Consider the following 26580-nt stretch of genomic DNA (forward strand, 5'->3'; position numbering starts at 1 on the left):
AGTCCCAAACAAATTTTCTAAAATAGATCCTTGAATTTTTCAAGTTATTTTAATTAAACCACTAAATTTTGAATTCTTACAATTTGGTCACTGGATCTGATTTTGGGATATTATAGCTTCATTGAATGTGAAACTTGACAAAGAACGGTAAATGAAATTTTTGACTTGTTTGATTATATCATACTTGAGGACAAGCATGAGATAAGTGAGGGGGAATTTGATGAGTGTTCATAATTGTTAATATTTGCTCGTTATTTCTTCAATCTTGTGGATTTATTGCTGCTGATTTGGTTGTGTTATGCTTATTTTCGTGCAGGTCCTTACTTTCCAGAATTAGTGATAAAACGGACTCATTCTGCATTTTTCTTATTATTTGGTCATGACTGGAGACATGGGCATGACTCTGGGCATGACACGGTCTGACACGACAGTTTGTAGAAGGTCCAGTCAGCGGCAGTTTTCTAGAAGATTTACTTAGCGCGCCTTCTGGAAGATGGACGAGCAGAGTTGCATTAGGAGACTTGTTTAGATTTTGAATTTAGGAAAAATAATTATCTTTAAGATTATTTTATTTTAATTTCTTTGTTTATCCTTAGGCTTTGAGAGGCTATAAATACCCTCTTGGGGTAAGCCTAAACTCACATCTCAGATTACAATTCTCTTATTCTTTCTAGTTTTATTAAAAGCTTTCTCTTTTATTTTACTTTTCAAGTTTTTCTATTTCTATTTTTATTTTTATTTTTATTTTAAGCTTTGTTTTTAAATATGCTAAGAATGACTTTTTTCATGCTTAGGTAAATTTTTCATAAGCCGAGAGTTGAAGCGATGACTCAATTCCAACGGGAGAATTGAAACAGACCCTTAATATCTTCGGAATATCTCTCTCAATCTCTGCGCTTATTTTTCAAAATCAAAACTGTTTTCAAAATCAAAGATAGACTTTGGTCTAGATTGTTGTTGCGATTAAACGTGTGGGAGGAAGATTCGGCTTATAGAAAGCACATTCGACTTCCTGGGAACACACTTGGCGAGATAGCTTCACCAAGAGGGAATTAAGATTGTAATTGATGGTTATAGAAGAAACAATCTGAGTCGGTCGCCACGAACTTAAACGATAATTAATCTACGACAATTGATGTTGATTATATCAGTTTCCGAAGCCGGAATCAAAGATTACCTTGGGTATTCAGTATACAAGATAGAGTCACGTGGATTGCTCTTGTAAACAAAGTAACCGACGTGAATCCCGAAGGGAAAATTTAATTCGATGATCTAAAGGAAATTGAGTCAAAGCGAAGTTTGAGGTTGTTTTTACCATATCAATTTACAACTTTAAAATCTTTCCTTTATTTTTACTTCAAATCACCTTTATTATTATTTAAAAATCTTTTTACCAAAACCCCCTATTTACTACTTTCACGCCTGGTTAAAACCAATTAAACATAAATTTAGAATTTTACTAAGTCCCTGTGGAATCGACCCTTATTTCTCTTTACTACGTATTTCCTTATTTATTTATTGTGAAAAAGAATTTATTTTGACATCGAAACGACAGTTGTCAAAGACAATAAAAGAATAAGAAGAGATGAGGGGAAAAGGAGGAAAAAAGCACATGAAGAAGATGAAAGAAATGATGAAGAAGTATATGGGGATGAGTTTTATTTTATATATAAATATATTTATAATTTTTTAATAAAACTTTAAAAAATTTATAAAACTACATGTGTTTGAAAACATTTTTTCAATGGTTGTTATGGTCTAGTCACCTAAAAAATAACATAAAAAATGACCTAATTTAAAAAAAAGTAAAGTATATAAATGGTTTATCAACTATAGGGCATTGCATTATTGAGTCCTCCAGTTATTAAAAGTTAAAATGATCACTGACTATATAATTTTGCTTTGTTGAGTTACTCTACTATAAAAAGTTACAAAATGGTTACCCGACTATTCATATGTTCCAAAATTGTCATTTTTGTTTAAAAATGACGATCGTCTGAGCTTGTTAACCTGGTGAATAAGATATGATAAAATCATTAGGATATGATAAAATCATGTCTACTGGAACAACCATTACTTTCAAGCACGGGTCGACATAATGTTTCAAATATTGACTCAATGACATAATGTAAATAAAGTTTCGATCCACAAAATACAACTCAAACAGTTATGAGATCACATTTTATCTTATCATAGTGAAGAGGTTAATGTCTAGCTCAGAAGGCCATCACTTTTTTAAAAGAAAAAGACAAGTTGGAATATATGAATAATCAGATAATTATTTTGTAACTTTTAATAACCAATGGACTTAACAAATTAGAGCTTTATAGTTCGGAGATCATTTTATAATTGTTAATAACAAGTGGACTCAACAAATTAGCACTAGAAGATCATTTTGTAACTTCCAATAGTCAAGATTTAACAAAACAACGATCTATAATTGAGAGACTATTTATATATTTTACTCTTTGAAAAATACTTTAAATGTCTAAAACAATCAAAGATATAACTTAAACACCGTTAAAACAAATGATAAAAAATAAATATTCAATTAAAGATTAGAGATATTTTTTTACATCCCAACAATAATAATTGAGTGGCATATAACTTCTTTTCATCATAAAAATCTTCTTTTAATTTTGATAATTGGATTTCATTAATAAAAATACCGGAATGAATCAAAATTATAGAACATCCATCCATAAAAAGAAAATTAGAGATAATAGTCACCAAAATCTCATATAAAAATAAAAATATTAAACTCAAATATACGAAAAAAATGAAACCCTACATTAAGAATGACGACCAACATCAAAAGAACTCAGTAACCTTTATAAAAACTCATTGTCTTTGTCGAACGAGATGCTTTACGAAGTGATAAAAGAGCGGTGAGTGGACCAAACAACCTGACATGCTAATTCACTACGTAATTCTGATTATATATGCGAACTACCTTTTACTAAAGATGAGATTTTACTATACGTGATAGCCGACAAATCAATTAGAAAATAAATATCGTGATGATTTTTTGTGTGAGTACCAAAATGACCGAGAATGTATGTGAAAACATATAAAAAATCATAAAGATCGTGTCACAAGAGCAAAAAAACACATGTTATAAGAGTAGATTAAAGCAATATCATTAAAATAAATATTCTTATTAAAATTTTAAAAAAATTGACATTATATAAAAAATAAAAAAATTAATAAGCATTGTCTATCTATTACCAACACGAAAATTAAAAGGAAAGAAAAAATAATTGAAAAAGGGAGGTGACTTCGACCAAGTTATAAAATTAATGTAAAAGTGATAAAATGGAATGCGCGAGGGTCAGAGCAGACACGTGGAATGAGAAAATGAGAAACCAATAGATTAAAGAACAATAATAGATCCTCGTGGCTCGGGTCGAAGTTATACATGTTACACAAAGATTTTATCATTTAAATAATTAGGTAAATTATAATTTTTTTTCACTGTATTATACTCTATCTCTTATTTTTCTCACTTAAATTTTATTTTTTTTTTATTTTTCTCTTTAAACTTGACAAAATTGAATCATTTTGCTTACTCCGCCGTTAACTTTTTAACAACGTTATGTTGTGGCACAGGAATCAAAACGACGTCGTTTTGAAAAACTCAAATATACTCTAAAACGACGTCGTTTTGGTGAGTAAAATATGAGATAGAGTAAAGTTTAATGACTCATGATGTAATTTACCCTTTTCCTTCTCCATTTTCTCTCTGTCGACCACCACGTCATTTTCATTCCGGCCACCGTCGACCGCCATAGATATTGATCGTTCGATCCAAAAATAAGATGGGTCGGTTCGTCTCGACCCCCTGAGTTTGAATCTGGTGGTTGTTTCACCGGAAAATGTCTCAAAACCAGTGAATTTGGACTGAAACGTTTCGATTTCCTCACTTTCAATATCAAATTCATGAATTTCGGAGCAACTTCCGACAAAATAGAGGTCGGGTTCAAACTCACAGCGTCGAGGCAAAGCGACCCATCACATTTTGAGACCAAACGACCATCATCTACGGCGGTCAACGATGGCCGACTATGACATCCAACCACCTTATGTTTTTATTTTATTTTTCCACGTCATGTTAGAGATAAAACGGGGGAGTGCGCAAAATGATTTAATTTGTAAAATTCAATGAGTAAAATAGAAAAAATGAAAGTTGGGTGAGGAAAATAGGAGAGAGAGTAGTACATTGAGGAATGGTGTAATTTACCCTAAATAATTTAATTTTTAATTCCAATAAAATAATAAACGATTTTTTTTATTATGTACGATGTAAAACATTTTATCGCATACCGTTTAGCTGAAACGTGGAATGAAGCAGTTGGGTTGTGGAAAACGATAAATAAATTAAATTGGACACCAAGCATACATTACAGCTGGACTGTCGTTGTCTATCAGTAATCATCATTATTATTCTATTAATACTTTAACTGTTTACTTAATTAAATGTAATCATAAGAATATTTTTAAATCTAAGATTTTCTGATACTACGGGTTGGTCTCTTTTTTCTTTTCCGACAAGAATATGTTAGTAAGTAAAAGAGATTGGTCAAATTCTATTAAAGGTTCTTTTATTATGTTTTTTTTTGGCTAATTCAGTCCATTTACTAATTGGTACATTTTTTCCTTATATTTTGACACGTGTATTTCTAATTTCGATGTTATTCTTTTACCATTAATCCCCTCAATAACTTTAGGTAACTTATTTTTTTAAATATATGATACTGTGATCCATACACCTTGATTGAATTACGATAAGGACTAAATCCAATAAAAACATAGTATAGGGAATTTTTATAGAATTTAACCAAAAAATGAATACCAGCTCAATGTTAGCCTAGCTTACAATCTAAGTTCACATTCTCAATCTAAAAAAGCAATAAAGCAAAGAAAAAGATAGTAAACACTGCCTGCTAATCCCATATTTTTTCTTTTCATCAATCACTTTCATTTCCTCTTCCTCTCATCTCAATCAGATCTGCTGCTGCCATTGTAGTCTCTGTTAAGTATAATCTTTTAGTTCGTCTATTCTTTCTTTGTCGAGGAAAAAAAGGCTCATCAAGATGAGCATGTACGGTAGAGATCCGTGGGGAGGCCCGCTGGAGATAAACGCGGCGGATTCCGCCACCGACGACGACCGGAGCAGGAACCTACAAGACCTGGACAGGGCTGCGCTCTCTCGTCCCTTGGACGAGACACAGCAGAGCTGGCTGCTTGGCCCCAGCGAGCAGAAGAAGAAGAAGAGGTACGTCGATCTCGGATGCATCATTGTCAGCCGCAAGATCTTTGTTTGGACGGTCGGGACACTGCTCGTCTCCGGGTTTCTCGCCGGATTCATCACCTTGATCGTGAAAACGGTTCCACGTCATCATCACGGCAAGCCTATACCCGATAACTACACTCTCGCACTTCACAAGGCGCTCATGTTCTTCAACGCTCAGCGTTGTAAGTTTATCTTAGTTTTTTTAGCTTCAGTTATTATAGATCTAAGTTGGGTATCGGTTTGATCAGGTTAAATCCATACTTTTCAGAGCTTAATATACTATGATAGGCTTAATTACATATAATTATGGTGATAAGCTAATTTATAATTGCACTGCAGCGGGGAAGCTGCCTAAGCATAATAATGTGTCGTGGAGAGGAAATTCGTGCCTCCGAGATGGCAAATCCGATACCTCCACTACGATTAAGGATCTGGTCGGCGGGTACTACGATGCCGGAGATGCTATCAAGTTCAACTTCCCTGCATCTTTTGCCATGACCATGTTGAGCTGGAGCGTCATCGAGTACAGTGCTAAATACGAGGCTGCTGGGGAACTCAATCATATTAAGGAGGTTATCAAATGGGGTACCGATTATCTGCTCAAGACCTTCAACAATTCAGCTGATAAAATAGATAAGATTGCAGCGCAGGTATAGTTATAGGGGTACTATTCCTTATTTTACTGTTCTTTGTCTTTTTTTCTATGCTAATTGCTAAGTTATAAATTCGTAGGTTGGGGTAGGAGATACATCTGGAGGCAGTACGACACCGAATGATCATTATTGCTGGATGCGCCCTGAGGACATTGATTACCCGCGCCCTGTCTATGAATGTCACAGCTGCTCTGATCTTGCTGCTGAAATGGCTGCTGCCTTGGCTTCTGCTTCCATTGTTTTTAAAGACAACAAGGCATACTCTCAAAAGCTTGTCCACGGTGCACGGACCCTCTTTCAGTTTTCCAGGGATCAAAGAGGCAGATATAGTGCTGGTGGTTCTGATCCTTCCCTCTTTTATAACTCCTCCAGTTACTGGGATGAGTTCGTTTGGGGTGGAGCCTGGTTATACTATGCCACTGGGAATTCTTCCTACCTTCAGTTGGCTACTCATCCTAAACTTGCCAAGCATGCTGGCGCTTTCTGGGGAGGCCCAGATTATGGCGTTTTTAGCTGGGATAACAAGCTTGCTGGTGCTCAGGTAACTTTATGCTGCTTGTCTTCTAGTTTGGTACCTCTTGTCGCTGTCTGCTCTATTTGATTAACGTAAGGCGTTTTTGGTAAAAGTTTGCTATGAATTTATATTATATGTTAGGTTTGGTTTGCGTTTTTTGCAGCTCTGTGATATTCAAATGCAATTAAGATTAGTTTTCTTGATACCGTTTGGGGAAAAAATAGATTAGCTTTCTGCCCTATGTTCATAGTAGTAAATGTACATTCTAGTTTCTCCATCATTATTTGTCTTCTATATCAAGCAGTCTCTAATATATTTTAAGCACCATGGCCATTCATCTGTTATTTCATTTTTTTTATAGTTAATTATTTTCCCCCTTGATCTTTTCCTCAACTTTGTGTATGACTGTACTGCAAAATCATCAATCATACATTTCCTAAATAGGATTTAGCTAGCTTCAAGGCTGTTAAAGCTGCACTTATGCTTCTTGGATAAAATTCAATTAGCGTGCTTAATTGCGTATGTCTTTGTTTGCAGCAACAATTATACATTTACTACTTGTCACAATCTGCCCATGTAGGTTTATAAGCTTTCTTCTGTGTTAGTGATAGAGCCTTTTGAAAGTATCTTTTATGTTCACTCACTAATATAACCAATGTTTTGTGTTTTAGGTGCTTTGAGCCGGTTGAGATTGTTTTTAAGTCCTGGATATCCCATGAGGAAATATTGAGAACGTTTTTCCCCCTTGATCTTTTCCTCAACTTTGTGTATGACTGTACTGCAAAATCATCAATCATACATTTCCTAAATAGGATTTAGCTAGCTTCAAGGCTGTTAAAGCTGCACTTATGCTTCTTGGATAAAATTCAATTAGCGTGCTTAATTGCGTATGTCTTTGTTTGCAGCAACAAGTTATACATTTACTACTTGTCACAATCTGCCCATGTAGGTTTATAAGCTTTCTTCTGTGTTAGTGATAGAGCCTTTTGAAAGTATCTTTTATGTTCATCACTAATATAACCAATGTTTTGTGTTTTAGGTGCTTTTGAGCCGGTTGAGATTGTTTTTAAGTCCTGGATATCCATATGAGGAAATATTGAGAACGTTTCACAATCAAACCAGCATAGTTATGTGCTCATACCTTCCAATTTTTACTAGCTTTAATAGAACTAAAGGTAAAATCTCCTGTTTTTGTTAACAATGTCATACTTAACTGTGTTGGCTATGTAATTTTCTTTTGACCTTTGTAATTTTGGACATTGCCACAGGAGGTTTGATTCAGTTAAACCATGGTAGGCCTCAGCCTCTTCAGTATGTTGTCAATGCAGCCTTCTTAGCCACCTTATTCAGCGATTATCTTGACGCTGCCGATACACCTGGATGGTATTGTGGTCCAAATTTCTATTCAACTAATGTCTTGCGTGAATTTGCTAAAACCCAGGTATGTTGTAGTCTAGGGGAAATGGTTCATACCACTAAATCTTGAATAACAATATTTTCATTTCTTCGGCTGTTACTTTGCAGATTAATTACATACTCGGCGAAAATCCTCGGAAAATGAGCTATGTTGTGGGTTTCGGTCACCATTACCCAAAACATGTTCACCATAGAGGTGCATCTATCCCCAAGAATAAAATCAGATATAACTGTAAGGGGGGGTGGAAATGGAGAGATTCGAAAAAGCCAAACCCAAACACACTTGTGGGAGCCATGGTTGCTGGACCCGACAAGCATGATGGATTTCACGACGTTCGTACCAACTACAACTACACCGAGCCAACACTAGCGGGCAACGCTGGTTTGGTTGCTGCACTTGTGGCATTGTCTGGTGATAAATCGACTGGGATCGATAAGAATACTATGTTTTCTGCAGTCCCACCAATGTTCCCAACACCACCGCCACCTCCGGCACCGTGGAAGCCGTAAACATGCTTTTTAATTCATTATCTGCTTCCAGTTCATGTGACTTACAGTATTATGATTCTGGAAGTATTTTTTTGGCACCTTGATGACCTCAAAAGTGAAAGTAGTGCGAAGGGCAAAGAAAAGGAGATTAGCAACGGAACAACCTGCAGTAGTGAACTTATGGTGGTTTGGCTATTAGATTGGAGAATAGGACTTGGCATTTTAGGATCTGATCATTTGAATATGATGTCCATTTGGTGGATTTCGTGCTATATATAGTGTATATGTATGATATCAATACTGTGTTCTTTGAAACACGAGTTTAAACACTGAAGTCGATTTAACAATAAATTTGTGTAAACATCTAATTATTGTAGTTTCCGGAGCCTAGAATTCATGCCTTAGCTGTTCATTTTTATGTGCATTCCCCTCTTAAAAGCTATGTTGCACCTATTGCAGATATGGTCGTGAAATGAAGTTTTTTCGAAATTACAAATTATGGTAAATATAAATATATTTTTAAAAAATATAAAAAATCATAAATATTTATTGAAGTTTAAAAATAAAATTTTAAAACCATGTATTAGACTTGTATTTAATTTTCTACTTGCATTATCTTATCTAAAACGAACCTATAATGATGTTCGATTGAGGTGTTTTGAGATACTTTAGAAATATAATCGAAAGACGGTTTACATGTAAAAAGACATCTCAATCCAAAAATGTATGGATTTCATCCAAAAAATCATCACAAGTCCACTAATATTCCAGGTTTCAAACTCAACTTCAATTTCTTATTCGAAATCATCTGTTTTTTTAAGATAAATTTAAAAAATAATAATGGATACGTGCGTGAAGATTAAATTTCATTATCTATATGTCCTTGGCAATCTTTCGGATGTATCTAATTAATTTTAGTTTATCTATCTAACATGACATATTCTCTATACGTACCCAAACTACATCAATTTCATACCCATCTCGAACTCGAAGATATATGAAGTACTTGGGACGGCGTTACCTTAGCCGTGCAACACAGCTTAAAATTACTTACAAACCAGACAGGGAGTGCCCTTGAACCAGAATGTCTGTGGTTTTCTTGCATTTAAATATTTTCTTGGTCACTTGGACTTGGTTGATTCTTTGGCACGTCACTAGTGGTTTTTTTGTGCCGTTTTACTTGCCCCCATTTCAATTCTTTGCCCTTTGGTATATGCTTATTCTTTGTTACCTTCCCAACAGTTACAAATAATACAGAAATAATTCAAATAAACGTAAATAATATTTTATTATTGAAATTAAAAAAAAATTGTCCGAAGAATAGTGTGTTTTCGGAGAGTTGAAAGATTCACTTGAGCAACAATTGACTTACGCGGAGGGTCACTGAGTGAGACTTGTAAAATTTTCCCGAAGTTTCTAAGGATCTTGAGCAGAGGATATAACAATAGCGGAAGTAACACCGAAGAATCAGAACTTCTTAAGATTTGTAAAAACAATTTACTTAGATTCTCTTTTCGTATAAATACTAAAAGTTTCACTAGTTTTGAATATGCTAACGCCTAACAATACAAATGATAAATAAACGTCGACCGTGTTTAAATGTTTCCTTCAAATTTTCTTCAGATTATCTGGAGCTTTGTCACCCCTTTTCATACTGTTTCTAAAAAGCTATAATTTTTATCATTGATAGGGTAAGGGTCCTGAATCAGCTCCTCCAAGAATCACATCCAATGTCAAGCAGAACTTGCAGTTTTAAAAGTTGTGGAAGGTCTGAAAGACTGAAACCATTAAGGTCCTTTTTTTTTAATCGTAAATCCATCCTTTTTTTTATCTTAATTATATGAGAGAAAAAATCATGTAGGAATACCAAAAGAGGAAATCCAGTGTACCTAAGCTAGCTTGCACTAGTTATAGGAGAAAGAAGGTGCAAAAGGAGGAGCTTCCTGAAGATATAGAGCTTTATCGTGACCCAGCAACGACCCTTTATTAGTAAGCAGTGGTTAAGGTTCTTTGTGCGGTCAATTTTGTACCGGCTCACTTTTTCAGCTTCTTGGTGCTAAAAGTTTTTACAGTACCAACCAGGGTATAGAGGATGCCGTCCCTGTATTGCTCGTTGATGGTTACAATGTATGTGGCTATTGGGTGAAGCTGAAGAAGTATTTTATGAAAGGAAGGCTTGACACTGCTCGCCAGAAACTAATTGAACTTATAACTTTTAGTATGATGAGAGGTTTATACTTTGCTTCTTCCATATCTAATTGTTTTCCCGGGAATTATGTTTAACCATCAAAACATGTAGCAAAAGCAAGTTAATATACGCACCAATTAGGAAACTATTATCTATTCAGACCTTTCTGCTTCAGTATGTTCAATATCAGACATTTTTGCGTATAACTTCTTTCAATTATCATCCACTGATTGTTAATGTCGCATAACTCTCAGATCAGGTTATGTAGGAACGTAGGTTCTAGTTTACCAGTATGGTAGGATGCCTCAGCCAAGTTGTTAACGTGCTAAATCTTGTTATTTTTGAAATAATTTCAGGGTTAAAGTGGTTGTTGTATTTGATGCCATGATGTCTGGACTTCCTACACACAAGGAAACTTTTGCTGGGTACTATATGATTCTGATTCTTTTACTGTCAAAAATAATTTCAGTCCTCTTTTTCTTTTTTAGTTCATTAATGGGGAATATCTTTATCGTCTATGCTAAACTTGCTTGTTAGACACATATTGTGCATTTCCTTGTTAGACACATATTGTATCCAACACTTGCATCAAGTCCGATAGCATAAAGCTATGGTATGTGCATAATGTGCCTTGAATTGACTGCATGATCTGGAATACTTCATTGTTCGATGTTACTTATTTATATAACTGAATTTCCTTGCTTTCAATAAGATTAAATTTTGATTTCTGATGTTAATATTTTCCAATTTTCAGCATCGATATAGTTTACTCAGGAGAATCTTGTGCTGATGCATGGATTGAAAAAGAGGTCTGAGATGACAACTAGCTGAGAATTGGAATTGTTCTGTTACTTGTTATTTAGCATATTTGGTTTTATATATAGAAGAATAAAAGGATTGGCATTCCTCAGAAGTCATTATACTTCCTTTTTTCGTGTCACATTATAGTTAGAGTTTTACTTTGCTCTTTCTTTGATGATGAGTTATATTAAACTACAAATAATGTTATTGGACAGAACGTAAAAAAGAAAGCTACAAATCATAATTTTGATTAGCTTGAGAATTTTCTAAGATTATCATGAATGGATGGTACAATATCATCTGATTAGTTAGACATGCAACATATCCTTCTAATGAGTTCCCTTCAAGGTTTTTTTTTTTTTTTTTTTTAAAAAAGAACACTTCTCAACTTTGAGGCTTCCAGGTAAATCGTACTCAGGTAGTTCTAGGGATGATGCTTCAGAATATGTTAGAGAGTATTGGAGAGGCCTCATATCATATAAAGTAGCTTCACCTCTTCTAAACTTTATGCATGAGGGGATAGTTTCAGTTATGCATCCAGCATTAGGGGATGGTATCAATTATGCATCTATAACAGTCTGCCCTGTAAGTTATTCCTATAAAATCTGTTGCCCAAACTCTTTTCCATGACACCTAGTATGCATCTTTCTGTAAAATAAATGAACTATTTTTGTCCTTGTTACTGACTTCTAGTGTGCATGTAAAACGTATATCAGGTTGTAGCTTTAAAGGAGGATGGATGCCCCAAATTATGGGTTGTGACTTCTGATAACTGTCAACAGCAAGCAGCACATGGAGCAGTAAGCATTGCCTTATGATCAAGAAATTATTCTATTGTAGTAGCCATGAAATTCTGTCTGGCTATAATTGTCCGATGGTAATTTCTGCTATGTGCTCATCTAAAATTGGAATCTTCTCGATACTTGAGATATCTGTTCTATGAATTGCTGATGTAATTAGGTAAAAGGAGATTGAAGTATGGGCACACCATAGCAATTACAAAACTTTGTAGAATATAGTAGGACCTTATGGAGTCATACTACTACAAGTACTATGGCCGTATGGTATATCATACTTGGTAAACTTGACATCTAGGATTCTTTGGAGTCGAAGCTAAAAAGTTGCATCACAGGTTGATCAGTAAATTTCAGAAATTTATGTATCACTTAACTAAGATATTACTCCACCCTATATATAAGAAATATTGTCCAACATCCTTTAGCAAGATTTTTCAACTTATGTATAGAAATTATAGGTTGCTTAAATCGTAGAAGGAGGTGTCACTGTCACTGATGATAGTTGGAGTTCTCCCTTAGTATCCTTGGTGATGAAGTGAAGCCATCCTCTTTACTTGTGAAACATTACAATTAAAAACAAAATGGTTGATTAGTCGGTAAATCACCGTAAGAAAATGGGGGTTTAAAGAATCAAGTGGCTCCCAGACTGTCTTGATCCTTGTTGGGGACACTTACCTTGGCAGGTGTCTTCTGTTTTGACAGTGGTTCTAGAATGGTCTATTGAATTATTCATTGGACTTATTCTTATTAAAGGTCATGTTCAGGGAGCCTTTGTTTGGAGCTCCAAAGTCATTAGTTTCTGAGGTGAGGCATACTTTCTAATCAAATGCTACATTTTTTTGCATTCCATTCAAATTCGATAACCATATTAAACTTAAAATAATCATAGAAGTAGCTCAACAAGGAGCTGCCTGTGGATAATATCACAAGGGTTTCACATGGGGTTAGGCTGGAACAACAGAATAACATGTCAAGTATCGAACTTGAAACCAAGTGCTAATAAGTGGAGAGGCTTTCCTCTGATTTAATAGATGTGAGATAACACCGCTTACAATATCTAAACGTACATCGCCTAATAATTAACCCACATCTACATCGATGTTTCTAATAAATAAATGCAAAACACACCAAGTTAAGAAATATCTTAGTGAGCTACGGGTAAACTAGTAACAACTTTTCAGTATGTTGTATGACTTCTAATTTAGCAAGTGTGATAGAGGGACTGTCTTATGCAAAGGGAAAAAAACATCAAAAGTAATGTAACAGTAATGTAATAGGGGTTTACCTTTCGTTTCATCAACAATGCCCCCATCCAATCCTTATGGGTGAATGAGAGGACAAGGCACTTCTCCTTTTATGATCTAGTAAGTCCTTTCCTTCTTGATTTCTGTCCATTCCATTGAGTGAATATCATTATAGATCATTGTAAGTTTAAGAGAAATAGAATTCTTTGTTTTCTGTTTTTAACACTGTTACAGAAAGAGAGAGTCCAATCCTTTTAAAGCACCTCTTGTTCAAGAAGTCTAAGTAAAAGTCTTTAAAATTTAAATTAAAGATAAACTAGACTTATCCTAAACTAACTATTTACAAACAGTAACACAAATCTTATCTGTAATCTACAGTCATGAGTCAAATGCCCTAGAGAGAACATGTCCAAACGGTCTCGTCTAGTCTTTCTTATAGCACATTGCTACTTGATGTCATTCCTCTGATTAAGAGATGAGCATACTTGTTATGACAAATTGCTACCTTTGATGTAGATTGAAGTATTTTCTGTAAATAGCAGCCATTCTACAACAGATTGTTATCATTGTCTACCCCTTTTTCTAGTGAAATATTGTTTGTATACCATTTTTTTAACGGTTCCTCTACTATTATATGTAGATTAAAGCTTCACAGGAGGTTGAGAGGATGCTTCAGGAACAAAGGTGTCCCCCAATTAGAACGAAATTACAAAAACTTGCACCTAAGAAATTAAAAGAATAAATGCCGTTGTGTGGTTTATGTACTGCATTTTAAAATTGTCATACAACTAATAGAACTTACGAACGACAATAGGAAAACATCACATCATGTTGAAAAATTAGCCTAAAGCCGGAATCATAATACATAGTGGCCTTATTTCCTTCAGATGCAGCCACAGAAACAAACTAAGGGAGTTATTCGTAGCAATCACACGTGTCCATATAAACAAACAAAGGGAATTATTCGTAGTTTACGTAGTTTCTATTAGCAAAACAAACATAGTTTTGGCCTTGGGATCAGATTCCAACATGTTATAAAGGAAGAAATCATACTAAAAGATTGGGCTGTTAATGTAATGCAGCTTTTGGCAACTTAAGCTAGACCTGTTCTGTAGACTTATCTTTTATCCTAATCCGCTTTAAAGATGATGTCTCGTTTGAGACCTGTGATAACCTTCTACTTAGAGAATACTTTCCAGCTTTACTAACATCTTGATCATGCTAGTTGAACGCCCCAAAAGTATGCGGATATTGGGCTGATAGCTTGTCAAAGTGTACTTTTGTATCATGGACATGAAAAATATATTGATTCATGTTTTCACCACATTCAGGTCTACATCTTTTCAAGGTAAACTATTAAAGCACAATCTTTATTCTGAAGTCGTCGACGCTCTTAAGGATCTAAGATGACAGCTTTCTGAGAACGAGTCCAAGTAGCTATTTGGATACGGTTACAGCTGAATAATGCAAAAATCAGATTGCTAATCTTGGTGTACATACCTTGAAAGGTGACATTCATATGCAGTGTACCTGGCTCATAAATCTTGGCCAGCCACAGTTCTGATGAAAGAAAGTGGTGAGACTGATAAATGGTAACTAACCTCTTTTTTAATGTTACTTTTGTTGCTAATGCTACTTATCTAGATTTCACCATCCATGTATTTATGCTGTTTTTTTTTCATGTCATAATTGTTTTCTTTACTGTTGTTTCTTCATGTAATAATTCTTTTCACAGTGATATATTTTGTTTAAATTTTTTAAAAGTTAATAAATCATGTTATATGGGTTATGGTACATTTGTTTGTGTGTGTGTGTTTTTTATTTTTTTTACATTTGATTCTCATCACTGTTAATATTTAAATGCTAAGTTATATTCTCTTAAAATAATTTGCAAGAATTTATGATTCAAAATTTGTTTGATATAATCTAAAAAAATCGTTATACGACTAATATAATAAAGAGAAAAATAATAATCGAGAATATATATGATGGATGTGAAAATTTTCAGATAAGATAATCATGCCTATAAAGCTTTATATATATATATATATATATATATATATATATATATATATATAATCTTTCATAAATCTTAATATACGATGGTGTTATCGTGACACAATCCTACAAAATGCCTACAAAGAGAAAAATACAGCACATGCCCTTCAAGCCCAAACGATCCAGAAAAGACGGGAAACATGGTCTGACTCGTGCGAGTCAGTAGAGCATCTACCAGAGTCAACTACGAGTTACAGACACTGTAACAAACAAAAAGAAAAACATATCTGATTCACGAGAGCTCAGCCCTTACACTAAAACCATTCCCAAAAAAAGAAAAAGAAAATCATGTCAGCCCCCCAACATTCAATGACAAATCAAAGTTTTGTTCCAGTTAAAACCACCCCAATGAATGAATGAACCTGAGGGTCAAAACGGGAGGGTCCCTACATTGCTGTCTGGTCTAGTCTGACGGTCAAAACTTTGACTCCCTCCATTAAAATCCAACGGTTATTTTGATGAATCATGATTGATGATGACGCCATACCCGTCTGTCTGTCCAGTCTTCTTTTTGTGTTTTACGTGCACAAGCTACCATCGTTGTATCTCTGAAATTTTTTAATTCTGAAAGCAGTTGTATCTCTGAAATTTTTTAAATTCTCATATAATTTAAGTATTTTTTTTATTTTTAAATTGATAACTCAATTTTCCATCCTTAAATTTTTTTTAAATTCATATCTTTAAATCGATAAAATATAGTATGATAATAATGATGTACAATTGTGTATTATTACTCTAGGGTTGACTGCCACCATACTTTCCCATATTCAATGTGCATTGCAATTATGACTTTACCAACTTCACCTCCCATCCCCATTTTTCATTTCTATATGCTTCCATCCTCATCAATTGCATGCTACACACGTCTTCATTTCTATATTCATTTATTAAAGTGCAATCTTTTATTGGTACTAAAAATAAGAAATAAAGGTGACACTTCTTCAATTACATATTAACACACGATACTACATAATGGTATTACATGGTAAAACTCACGTAATAATGTATTGGAAAAAAAATTCATCAGATATTACTCTCAAATAATTAATTACTGAAATGGGACGATTATTACAATGATCTTATTGGTCGCCAGGTGATCCAAACGACCTATTTAAGTTGCCATGCAGGCTGTGCGCTAATGTTGGTCGCCATGCAGGTTGTGCGACATTCTATCAGCCTCTGAATGAAGTCTACTGCTTAGTCCAAAGCGAGCAGTGCAGGGGCGATGGACAAGTTGTTTTAAATTAGTTTAGTTGCAATTATCTTTCACTTTACATTAAAAAATAATAATAATATAAGGTATTAAAATTGTGGATAAATTACAAAAATAGTTCATTGATTATAGAGTTTTACTTTGTCGAGTCTCTCATTTTTAAAAGTTATAAGATGATCACTAATAATTATTTATTATAAATATTTAATGATTTGGATTTGATATTTAATTGTTTAGTAATGATATGATTTAGTAATGATTATTGTAGCAATTATTTTAATTAGTTTGTTAGTTAAATAGTTTAAGTTATATTTGTTTGTTGAAGTTATATTATATAAAAATTTACTTAATTAGTTTATTAGTTTAAGTTATATTATAATAAAAGAATAGTTTATTAGTTTAAGTTATATTATAATAAAAGAATAGTTTATTAGTTTAAGTTATATTATAATAAAAGAATAGTTTATTAGTTTAAGTTATATAAAAATTATGGCGTGTGTGCCGCACAATGTTTTTGTAACATCCTCAATACCGGGTTAGTGACTAAATTGTAAAGTCTCATAATTTGGTGATTAAAATATAATGATTGAATAGTATAAAGATTTATTTGTAAATTATTGTATGGATTTGAATTGAAAGGAAGAAGGAATAAAAGGGAAAAGAGGTCGTTTCTAAGGGAATAAGAAAAGAAGGGTTATATATGTATCCACGTGGGTTGAAGAGGGGAGAACACAAAGGCTTCCAGAGTTCTTTTCTTCTTCTTTCTTCCTTGTACGTGTAAAGCAAAACAAATGTGAGTTTTCTGATTATTGAGTTTCTTGTTAAATTTAAGATTGGGTTTTGATTATTAGATGATAAATAAGCTTAAGGAAAACTTAGGTTATCTTAAAATCAAAGGATGATGGAGTTAGAAGAGATTAAAGATTAGAGGTTCTTGAATGAAATTTTGGAATAGAGTTCATATATAGAATTGGAAGTTAAATTTGACTTGTCATCAATCTAGTTAAGACATATTAAGGGTTAGAAGTAGAATTAAATCATGTTGCAAAGTTGGTATAATTCTTGGATTTCACAAGGAGGATAGGATTTTGAGGTTTAAGATGAAATAAATGAGTATAGATTGGTTTAAGAATGTGTACTGGAGTTAAGAATATAAAAGGGGATGAAACAAGAAAGATTTAAGCTGAAATGGATAAGTATTCGAGTTCAAGAAATGAACTCTGGGCAGAGTGCATCGGTGCACATTCAAAGTGTACCGATGCATCAAGAGAAAATCACAGAATTTGTTGAAGGTGCATCGATGCACTCATTTAAATTAAATGAACACCGAATGCCATTAATGCATCGATGCATAAGGAGTGCATCGATGCACCTGCTTAAAATACAAACATCGAATAGGATTTATGCACCGATGCATGGGGAGTGCATCGATGCACCCGTCAAGGGATGTATCGATACATGGTGTAGTGCATCGATGCATACCTTCAATAAGAGATGGAAATAGCTTTCTTTTATCCTAAGGATTAATAGTTTGAAATATATCAATTCGTATGCTGATAAGTATCAATGTATTACTATGTAGATTTAGAGTGTAATCTTATTCCAGAACAATCGAAGGATTATAATCGAATCAAAGCAAGGCTAAGGTGAGTGCATTTTATAGTTAAAGTGTATAGAGACAAGACTTGTGATAAGTCTATCTCTGATAGTTGAATTAATGATTCCATACCCATGTATATGCATACAGATACTATTGTTATAGTGATTGCATGTATAATTCATTATATGTTCATATGACATTGAATGAACGAATATCATTTCCAGAGAATATAATCCAGGTATGTGAAATAATGAAAAAGATTATGGGTTTATATGAAAAGTGATGAAAGAGATATGAAATGAGAAATGTATTCATATTAAAGCCCATGTTATATGATACGAGAGCTATAGGTATAGTTGGCATGCCAAGAGTCGAGGGTATGTGAAATAATGAAAAAGATTATGGGTTTATATGAAAAGTGATGAAAGAGATATGAAATGAGAAATGTATTCATATTAAAGCTCATGTTATATGATACGAGAGTTATAGGTATAGTTGGCATGCTAAGAGTCGATGGTATATTAGTCATTCGGGACGTATCCAGTAGTCCTTCAGGACGTATTCAGTGGTCCTTCGGGACATATCCAGTGGTCCTTCGGAACGTATCCAATGGTCCTTTCGGGACGTATCCAATGGTCCTTCAGGACGTATCCAGTGGTCTTTCGGGACGTATCCAGTGGTCTTTCGGGACGTATCTAGTGGTCCTTCGGGACATAGTGATCATTCGGGACAAATACTGAATAAATGTTTGGTGCCCCATGAGGTAATTTATTGAGCTGTGGTGACAGTATTAGTGCACAACCTCAATATACTCAAATACCTCTGTTCTCAATAATGTACATGGGCAATTGAAAGATAAAGTAAGGTGAAAGTGATACAAGAAAATAAGTTTCATATGTACATAACATGATTATATTGGTTATAGTGAAATATATACATGCATATTGACATGTTATGATCAAATGGTAAGAATGCATATTCATGAATCTATAGCTACATGTTTATTTATTGCCTCACTAAGTCTATGACTTAGCGTGTAAGTGATTTATACGTAGGTACCAGGAAACAAGAAGAGCAGTACTAGAAGTGGCAACTAAAAGATCTGATCAGAAGTAATTGGCAAAGTAGGTATTTTGGGTTGTGTATAGAGCGTTGGCATGTAATAAGTTGTTAATTACGAATGCTCTGGTCGATTTTGTATTTTGTGATCTCTTTTATGTAAATTAACGTATTTTGTTTTAATGAAAGTTTAAAATTTCCCTATTTTTCTTTATGTGGCAAAGTTTGAAAAGTCAATGTGATACCCCAGACTCATATTCGGGTCGGGTACGGGTTAGGGGTGTTATATTTAATGGTATCAGAGCTACAGTTTAGTCGATTCTTGGTATAAACTAAAGTCTAGAGTGTATTATGATGTATACATGTCAACAAATTAGTGAAAACTTCTGATCTAATAGAATAGTAAGTATGTTGTTTTGCTAATATAATGATATTATTGTGTCTTAATAGATGTCCGGACATGGTAGTTCTAGATATGAAGCGGGAGATGATAGACCCGCTGAAAGTAGCAATTCACCTGCCCTGGCCAGTCAGAGTGAATAACAGACACCCTCTGGAGTGTCTGTGAATGAACAAGATGTATTCTTTAGAACATTATTGACGCGTTTCCAACCTCCTACTACTTCAACTCCAAAAATGAATGTTGCGAAAGAGTTGAAGGGTTTAGGATCTCCAGAGTTTAGAGGGGAAGCTGATGAAGATCCTGTTACTGCGGACCTTTGGCTTAATGACGTGAAAGTCATGCTTGAGGGATTTCATTGTTAAGATGATGAGAAACTGGATGGAGTAATTTCCTTGTTAAGAGGGCAATCAAGGATTTGGTGGACCAATGTTACCTTGAGGATGTCTAGTAATCAAGTAACTTGGTCATTGTTTTTAGAAGAATCCAAGTATAAGTACATCGGAGATCAATTTGTTCGACAGATAAAACAAGAGTTCATGAATTTGAAGCAATGAAATCACACTGTATATGAGTACGAATGTGAATTCAATAAGTTGAGCCGCTTTGCTGCCGAGCTTGTTCCTACATAGAATGATGCTTGTGAATGGTTCGTAGAGGGGTTACGTCCTTGGTTGAAGGAAATGCTAATTGTATTGAATCTATCCTCGTTTTAAGAGGTAGTCAATCGTGCTAAAGCTTTGGAAAGAGCTCAGAATGAGAGATTTGAAAATTCCAGAGCTTAGACAGTCAAAAGAACGGGTGCTTCTTCAAGTTTTGCACCATCAAAAAGGGGCAAAGTTGTTGGTTCTCGACCCCAAGGGAGATCAGAGTTAGTGGCATCCTCCGCTAGAGGATTGAATCCGATGAGAGGTAGACAAACTCAGTCAGTGGGATCTGGAGCTGGGAGAGCTAATCAGAGTCAAGTCAGACAATGCCCACATTGTGGAATGAATCATTAAGGGATATGTAGGATAATTTCTGGAGCTTGTTTTAGATATGGGGAGACCGAACATTTTGTTCGGGATTGTCCCAGGGTAACCGATGATTCTACACAACTAGAGAGGTCTATTTCGGCAGGCCAAAGGGGAAGAGGTAAAGGCAGAGGAAGAAATCAGTCAGAGTCCTCTGCTCAACAAGAGATACACTCCATGGCTCGAGTGTATAATCTCAAGACCAATGAGGATCGGGATGACCCAGAGATTGTAATAGGTACCTTTCTATTGTTTGATAAGCATGTTATGGTATTGGTTGATACGAGGTCTATATATTCATACATTACTAGTAAGTTAGTGAGAGAATTGAACATTCCGTTAGAAACTACTAGCAATGAGGTGATAGTGACGAATCCATTAGGGCACAGTGCTCGTGTAAATATGGTGAGTCGAGGATGTCCCATACGGATACAGGGAATTGAATTTCCTGCTAATATGATGGAATTACCTTTTGACGAATTTGAGGTGATACTGCGAATGGACTGGTTATATCGTTACTATGCTAATGTTGAATGTAGAATAAAAAGAGTAACGCTAAGAAGTCCAGAAGGGGTAGATGTGGTGGTATTTAGTGAAGGATGGAATCCATTGGCAAATGCAATTTCAGTAATGTCGGCAAAGAAGTTAATGTTACAGGGATGTCAAGGGTTCATTGCTAATGTATTGGATGTTAGAACCAAGGAGAAAGGGATTGACGAAATTTCTATAGTCATAGAGTTTTCGGACGTTTTTCCTGCAGAGTTACCGGGTTTGCCTCTAAATAGAGAAGTGGAATTCTAGATTGAAATAATGTCTGGAACTTCACCTATTGCAATGGAACCATACAGAATGGCTCCAAAAGAGTTGCAAGAATTAAAGATTCAATTACATTGCTGGATAAATATTTTATCAGACCGAGTGTCTCACCATGGGGAGCTCGAGCTCCAGTTTTGTTTGTTAAGAAGAAAGATGGTTCAATGCGTCTCTGCATTGACTACAGGTAACTCAATAAGGTGACTATCAAGAATAAATATACACTTCCTCGAATCGATGACTTATTTAATCAATTTAAGGGAGTTTCAGTATTCTCAAAAATTGATTTACGTTCGGGTTATCACCAATTGAAGATTCAAAAGAAAGATGTTCCAAAGATGGCGTTTAGAATGAGGTATGGTCATTATGAGTTTATCGTGATGTCGTTTGGAGTTAAGAATGCACCAGCTGCTTTCATGGATTTAATGAAAAGGATATTCCAACCCTATTTAGATCAGTTTGTGGTGGTTTTCATTGATGATATTTTAATATATTCAAAGTCAGAGGAGGAGCATAGTTTGCATTTGAAAATTATCTTGCAGATTTTACGAGATGAGAATCTTTATGCTAAACTTTCTAAAGAATTCTGGTTGAGTGAAGTGACATTCATTGGACATGTAATTTCTGCAGAAGGAGTTCGTGTGGACCCTCAAAAGATTAAAGCTATTATGGAGTGGGAAGTTCCAAAGAATGTATCGGAAGTTAGATGTTTTCTGGGATTAGCTGGTTATTATCGAAGGTTTGTTAAAAACTTTTCCATAATAGCATTACCCCTAACTAAACTGTTGAGAAAGGAGATAAAATTTTCGTGGACCCACGAATGTCAAGAGAGTTTTGAAAGGTTAAAGAAGATTTTGACAGAAGCCCCAGTGTTGATTCAACCCGAGTCTGGCAAGAAATTTGTAGTGTACAGTGATGCGTCTCATAACGGTTTGGGATGCGTGTTAATGCAAGAGGGTAAAGTAGTGGCCTATGCTTCGAGGCAACTAAAACCACACGAAAAGAATTATCCTACACACGATCTGGAGATGGCGGCAGTAGTGTTTGATCTTAAGATCTGGTGTCACTACTTGTATGGTGAAAAGTGCTACTTGTATACGGATCATAAGAGTTTAAAGTATTTGATGACTCAGAAAGAGTTGAATTTAAGACAGAGAAGATGGGTGGAATTTCTCCAGGATTATGATGTAGTGATCGATTTCCATCCAGGGAAAGCGAATGTGGTAGCGGATGCCTTAAGTAGAAAGACGTTTGCAGCATTACGAGCTTTGGATGCCAAACTATCATTTGGCAGAGATGGTGCAATTTGTGCAGAATTGGCTCTCAAGCCATCATGGCTGAATCGAATTAAGGAATTGTAAAGAAAAGATGAAATGTGTTTGAAGAAATTGCAACAATTTAAGAATGAAGAGCTAAATGATTATGAAATCAAGTTGGATGGGAACTTGTATTATCAAGGAAGATTGGTGATTCCAAATGATGATGAGTTAAGGAATGATTTATTAATAGAAGCTCATTGTAGTCCATTAACGATGCACCCATGAGGAAACAAAATGTATATGGACCTAAAGAGTCGATATTGGTTGCCTGGAATGAAGAAATACATTATGGTATTTGTATCAAAGTGTAGGACTTGTCAACAAGTCGAAGCTGAGCATCAGGTTCCGTCGGGACTATTACAATCAGTGGAAATGAGAGAAAATAATAATGGATTTTGTGACGGGGTTACCTTTAACTCCGAACAAAAGGGATTCAATCTGGGTGATTGTAGATAGATTGACTAAGTCAGCCTATTTTATCCCGGTGTGAACTGATTTCTCCATGGATAAATATGTCGATCTATATGTTAGAGAAATTATACGTTTAGTTTCCATAATTTCTGATCGGGATCCTAGATTCACATCGCGATTTTGGAAATCATTACATAGAGCGTTGGGAACTCGGTTGAACTTTAGTACAACATTTCATCCTCAGACCGATGGACAATCCGAGCGAGCTATCCAAATTCTGGAGGATATGCTTAGAGCTTGCGTAATCGAATTCAAAGGATTGTGGGAAAGGTATTTGCCACTTGCTGAATTTGCATATAACAATAGTTATCAGTCAAGCATCAAAATGGCTCCCTATGAAGCTCTTTATGGAAGAAGATGTTGTACGCCCTTGAATTGGTTTGAGCTTAATGATAAAGAAATTATTGGTCCCGAGTTAATTCAGGAAATGGAAGAAAAAGTTCAAGTGATTTAGAGTAACATCAAAACAGCAGCTGATAGACAGAAATCGTATGCAGATTTAAAGAGAAAGGAAATAGAATATCAAGTTGGAGATAAAGTGTTTCTTAAAGTTTCTCCTTGGAAGAAGGTTCTGAGATTTGGACGTAAAGGAAAATTGAGTCATCGGTTCATTGGACCCTATGAGATTATTAAGAGAGTATGACCAGTAGCCTATTAGCTAGCTTTGCCATCTGAAATGGAAAAGATACACAATGTCGTTCATGTCTCAATGCTTCGGAAGTATCGATCTGATCCATCTCATATCGTGAATACTGAAGAGATCGAGGTTCAACCAAATTTGACTTATGAAGAGGAACTTATTCAAATACTAGCTCATGAGGTTAAACAACTAAGAAACAAGACTATTCATTCGGTTAAAGTCTTGTGGAGGAATCACAAAGTAGAGGAAGCAACATGGGAGCGTGAAAAGACATGAGGATTAAGTACCCCTATCTCTTTACGTAATGAAAATTCGAGGATGAATTTTCTTAAGGGGGAGATTTGTAACATCCTCAATACCGGGTTAGTGACTAAATTGTAAAGTCTCATAATTTGGTGATTAAAATATAATGATTGAATAGTATAAAGATTTATTTGTAAATTATTGTATGGATTTGAATTGAAAGAAAGAAGGAATAGAAGGGCAAAGAGGTCATTTCTAAGGGAATAAGAAAAGAAGGGTTATATATGTATCCACGTGGGTTAAAGAGGGGAGAACACAAAGGCTTCCAGAGTTCTTTTCTTCTTCTTTCCTCCTTGTACTTGTAAAGCAAAACAAAGGTGAGTTTTCTTATTATTGAGTTTCTTGTTAAATTTAAGATTGAGTTTTGATTATTAGATGATAACTAAGCTTAAGGAAAGCTTAGGTTATCTTAAAATCAAATGATGATGGAGTTAGAAGAGATTAAAGATTAGAGGTTCTTGAATGAAATTTTGGAATAGAGTTTATATATAGAATTGGAAGTTAAATTTGACTTGTCATCAATCTAGTTAAGACATATTAAGGGTTAGAAGTGGAATTAAATCATGTTGCAAAGTTGGTATAATTCTTGGATTTCACAAGGATGATAGGATTATGAGGTTTAAGATGAAATAAATGAGTATAGATTGGTTTAAGTATGTGTACTGGAGTTAAGAATATAAAAGGGGATGAAACAGGAAAGATTTAAGCTGAAATAGATAAGTATTCGGGTTCAAGAAATGAATTTTGCGCAGAGTGCATCGGTGCACATTCAAAGTGTACCGATGCATCAAGAGAAAATCCCAGAATTTATTGAAGGTGCATCGATGCACTCATTTAAATTAAATGAACATCGAATGCCATTAATGCATAGATGCATAAGGAGTGCATCGATGCACCTGCTTAAAATACAAACATCGAATAGGATTTATGCACCGATGCATGGGTAGTACATCGATGCACCCGTCAAGGAATGCATCGATACATGATGTAGTGCATCGATGCATACCTTCAATAAGAGATGGAAATAGCTTTCTTTTAGCCTAAGGATTAATAGTTTGAAATATATCAATTCGTATGCTAATAAGTATCAATGTATTACTATGTAGATTTAGAGCGTAATCTTATTCCAGAATAATCGAAGGATTAGAATTGAATCAAAGCAAGACTAAGGTGAGTGCATTTTATAGTTAAAGTGTATAGAGACAAGACTTGTGATAAGTCTATCTCTGATAGTTGAATTAATGATTCCATACCCATGTATATGCATACAGATACTATTGTAATAGTGATTGCATGCATAGTTCATTATATGTTCATATGACATTGAATGAACTAATATCATTGCCAGAGAATATAATTCAGGTATGTGAAATAATGGAAAAGATTATGGGTTTATATGAAAAATGATGAAAGAGATATGAAATGAGAAATGTATTCATATTAAAGCCCATGTTATATGATACGAGAGCTATATGTATAGTTGGCATGCCAAGAGTCGAGGGTATATTAGTCCTTCGGGACGTATCCAGTGGTCATTCGGGATGTATCCAGTGGTCCTTCAGGACATATCCAGTGGTCTTTCGGGACGTATCCAGTGGTCATTCTGGACCTATCCAGTGGTCTTTCGGGACGTATCTAGTGGTCTTTCGGGATATAGTGGTCCTTCGGGACAAATACTGAACAAATATTCGGTGCCCCATGAGGGAATTTATTGAGCTATGGTGACAGCATTAGTGCACAACCTCAATGTACTCAAATACCTCTGTTCTCAATAATGTACTTGGGTAATTGAAAGATAAAGTAAGGTGAAAGTGATACAAGAAAATAAGTTTCATATGTACATGACATGATTATATCGGTTATAGTGAAATATATACATGCATATTGAAATGTTATGATCAAATTGCAAGAATGCGTATTCATGAATCTATAGCTGCATATTTTTTTATTGCCTCACTAAGTCTATGACTTAGCGTGTAAGTGATTTACACGTAGGTACCAGGAAACAAGAAGAGCAGTACTAGAAGTGGCAAGAATAGCATCACTACTAAAAGATCAAATCAGAAGTAATTGACAAAGTAGGTATTTTGGGTTGTGTATAGAGCGTTGACATGTAATAAGTTGTTAATTACGAATGCTCTGGTCGATTTTGTATTTTGTGATCTCTTTTATGTAAATGAACGTATTTTGTTTTAATGAAAGTTTAAATTTCCATGTTTTTCTTTATATGGCAAAGTTTGAAAAGTCAATGTGACACCCCGAACTCATATTCGGGTCTGATACGGGTTAAGGGTGT

The 26580-nt window shown here is 34.7% G+C and overlaps 1 protein-coding gene and 1 pseudogene across 1 annotated transcript; both read left to right on the top strand.

Annotated features, from left to right (window-relative positions):
- Positions 1-4946: 4946 nt before the first annotated feature.
- On the top strand, positions 4947-8407 carry LOC120185812 (endoglucanase 25-like). Its single transcript, XM_039189921.1, has 6 exons — positions 4947-5475; positions 5633-5943; positions 6026-6487; positions 7500-7635; positions 7729-7901; positions 7985-8407. The coding sequence occupies exons 1-6, from the start codon at positions 5094-5096 to the stop codon at positions 8384-8386; spliced, it is 1866 nt and encodes a 621-aa protein (XP_039045852.1). The 5' UTR covers positions 4947-5093; the 3' UTR covers positions 8387-8407.
- Positions 8408-9205: 798 nt separating this feature from the next.
- Positions 9206-11492, top strand: LOC120185766 (annotated as a pseudogene).
- The last annotated feature ends 15088 nt before the right edge of the window (positions 11493-26580 follow it).

The sequence above is a fragment of the Hibiscus syriacus genome, unplaced genomic scaffold, assembly GCF_006381635.1.
Source record: "Hibiscus syriacus cultivar Baekdansim isolate YM2019G1 unplaced genomic scaffold, ASM638163v2 tig00113124_pilon, whole genome shotgun sequence".
NCBI lineage: Eukaryota > Viridiplantae > Streptophyta > Magnoliopsida > Malvales > Malvaceae > Hibiscus > Hibiscus syriacus.

Coding starts and splice junctions, on each gene's coding strand:
- LOC120185812 (XM_039189921.1), top strand. CDS start 5,094: ATGAGCATGTACGGTAGAGATCCGTGGGGAGGCCCGCTGGAGATAAAC. Junction 5,476..5,632: donor GTTCTTCAACGCTCAGCGTT/GTAAGTTTATCT, acceptor ATTGCACTGCAG/CGGGGAAGCTGCCTAAGCAT. Junction 6,488..7,499: donor ACAAGCTTGCTGGTGCTCAG/GTAACTTTATGC, acceptor TTTGTGTTTTAG/GTGCTTTTGAGCCGGTTGAG.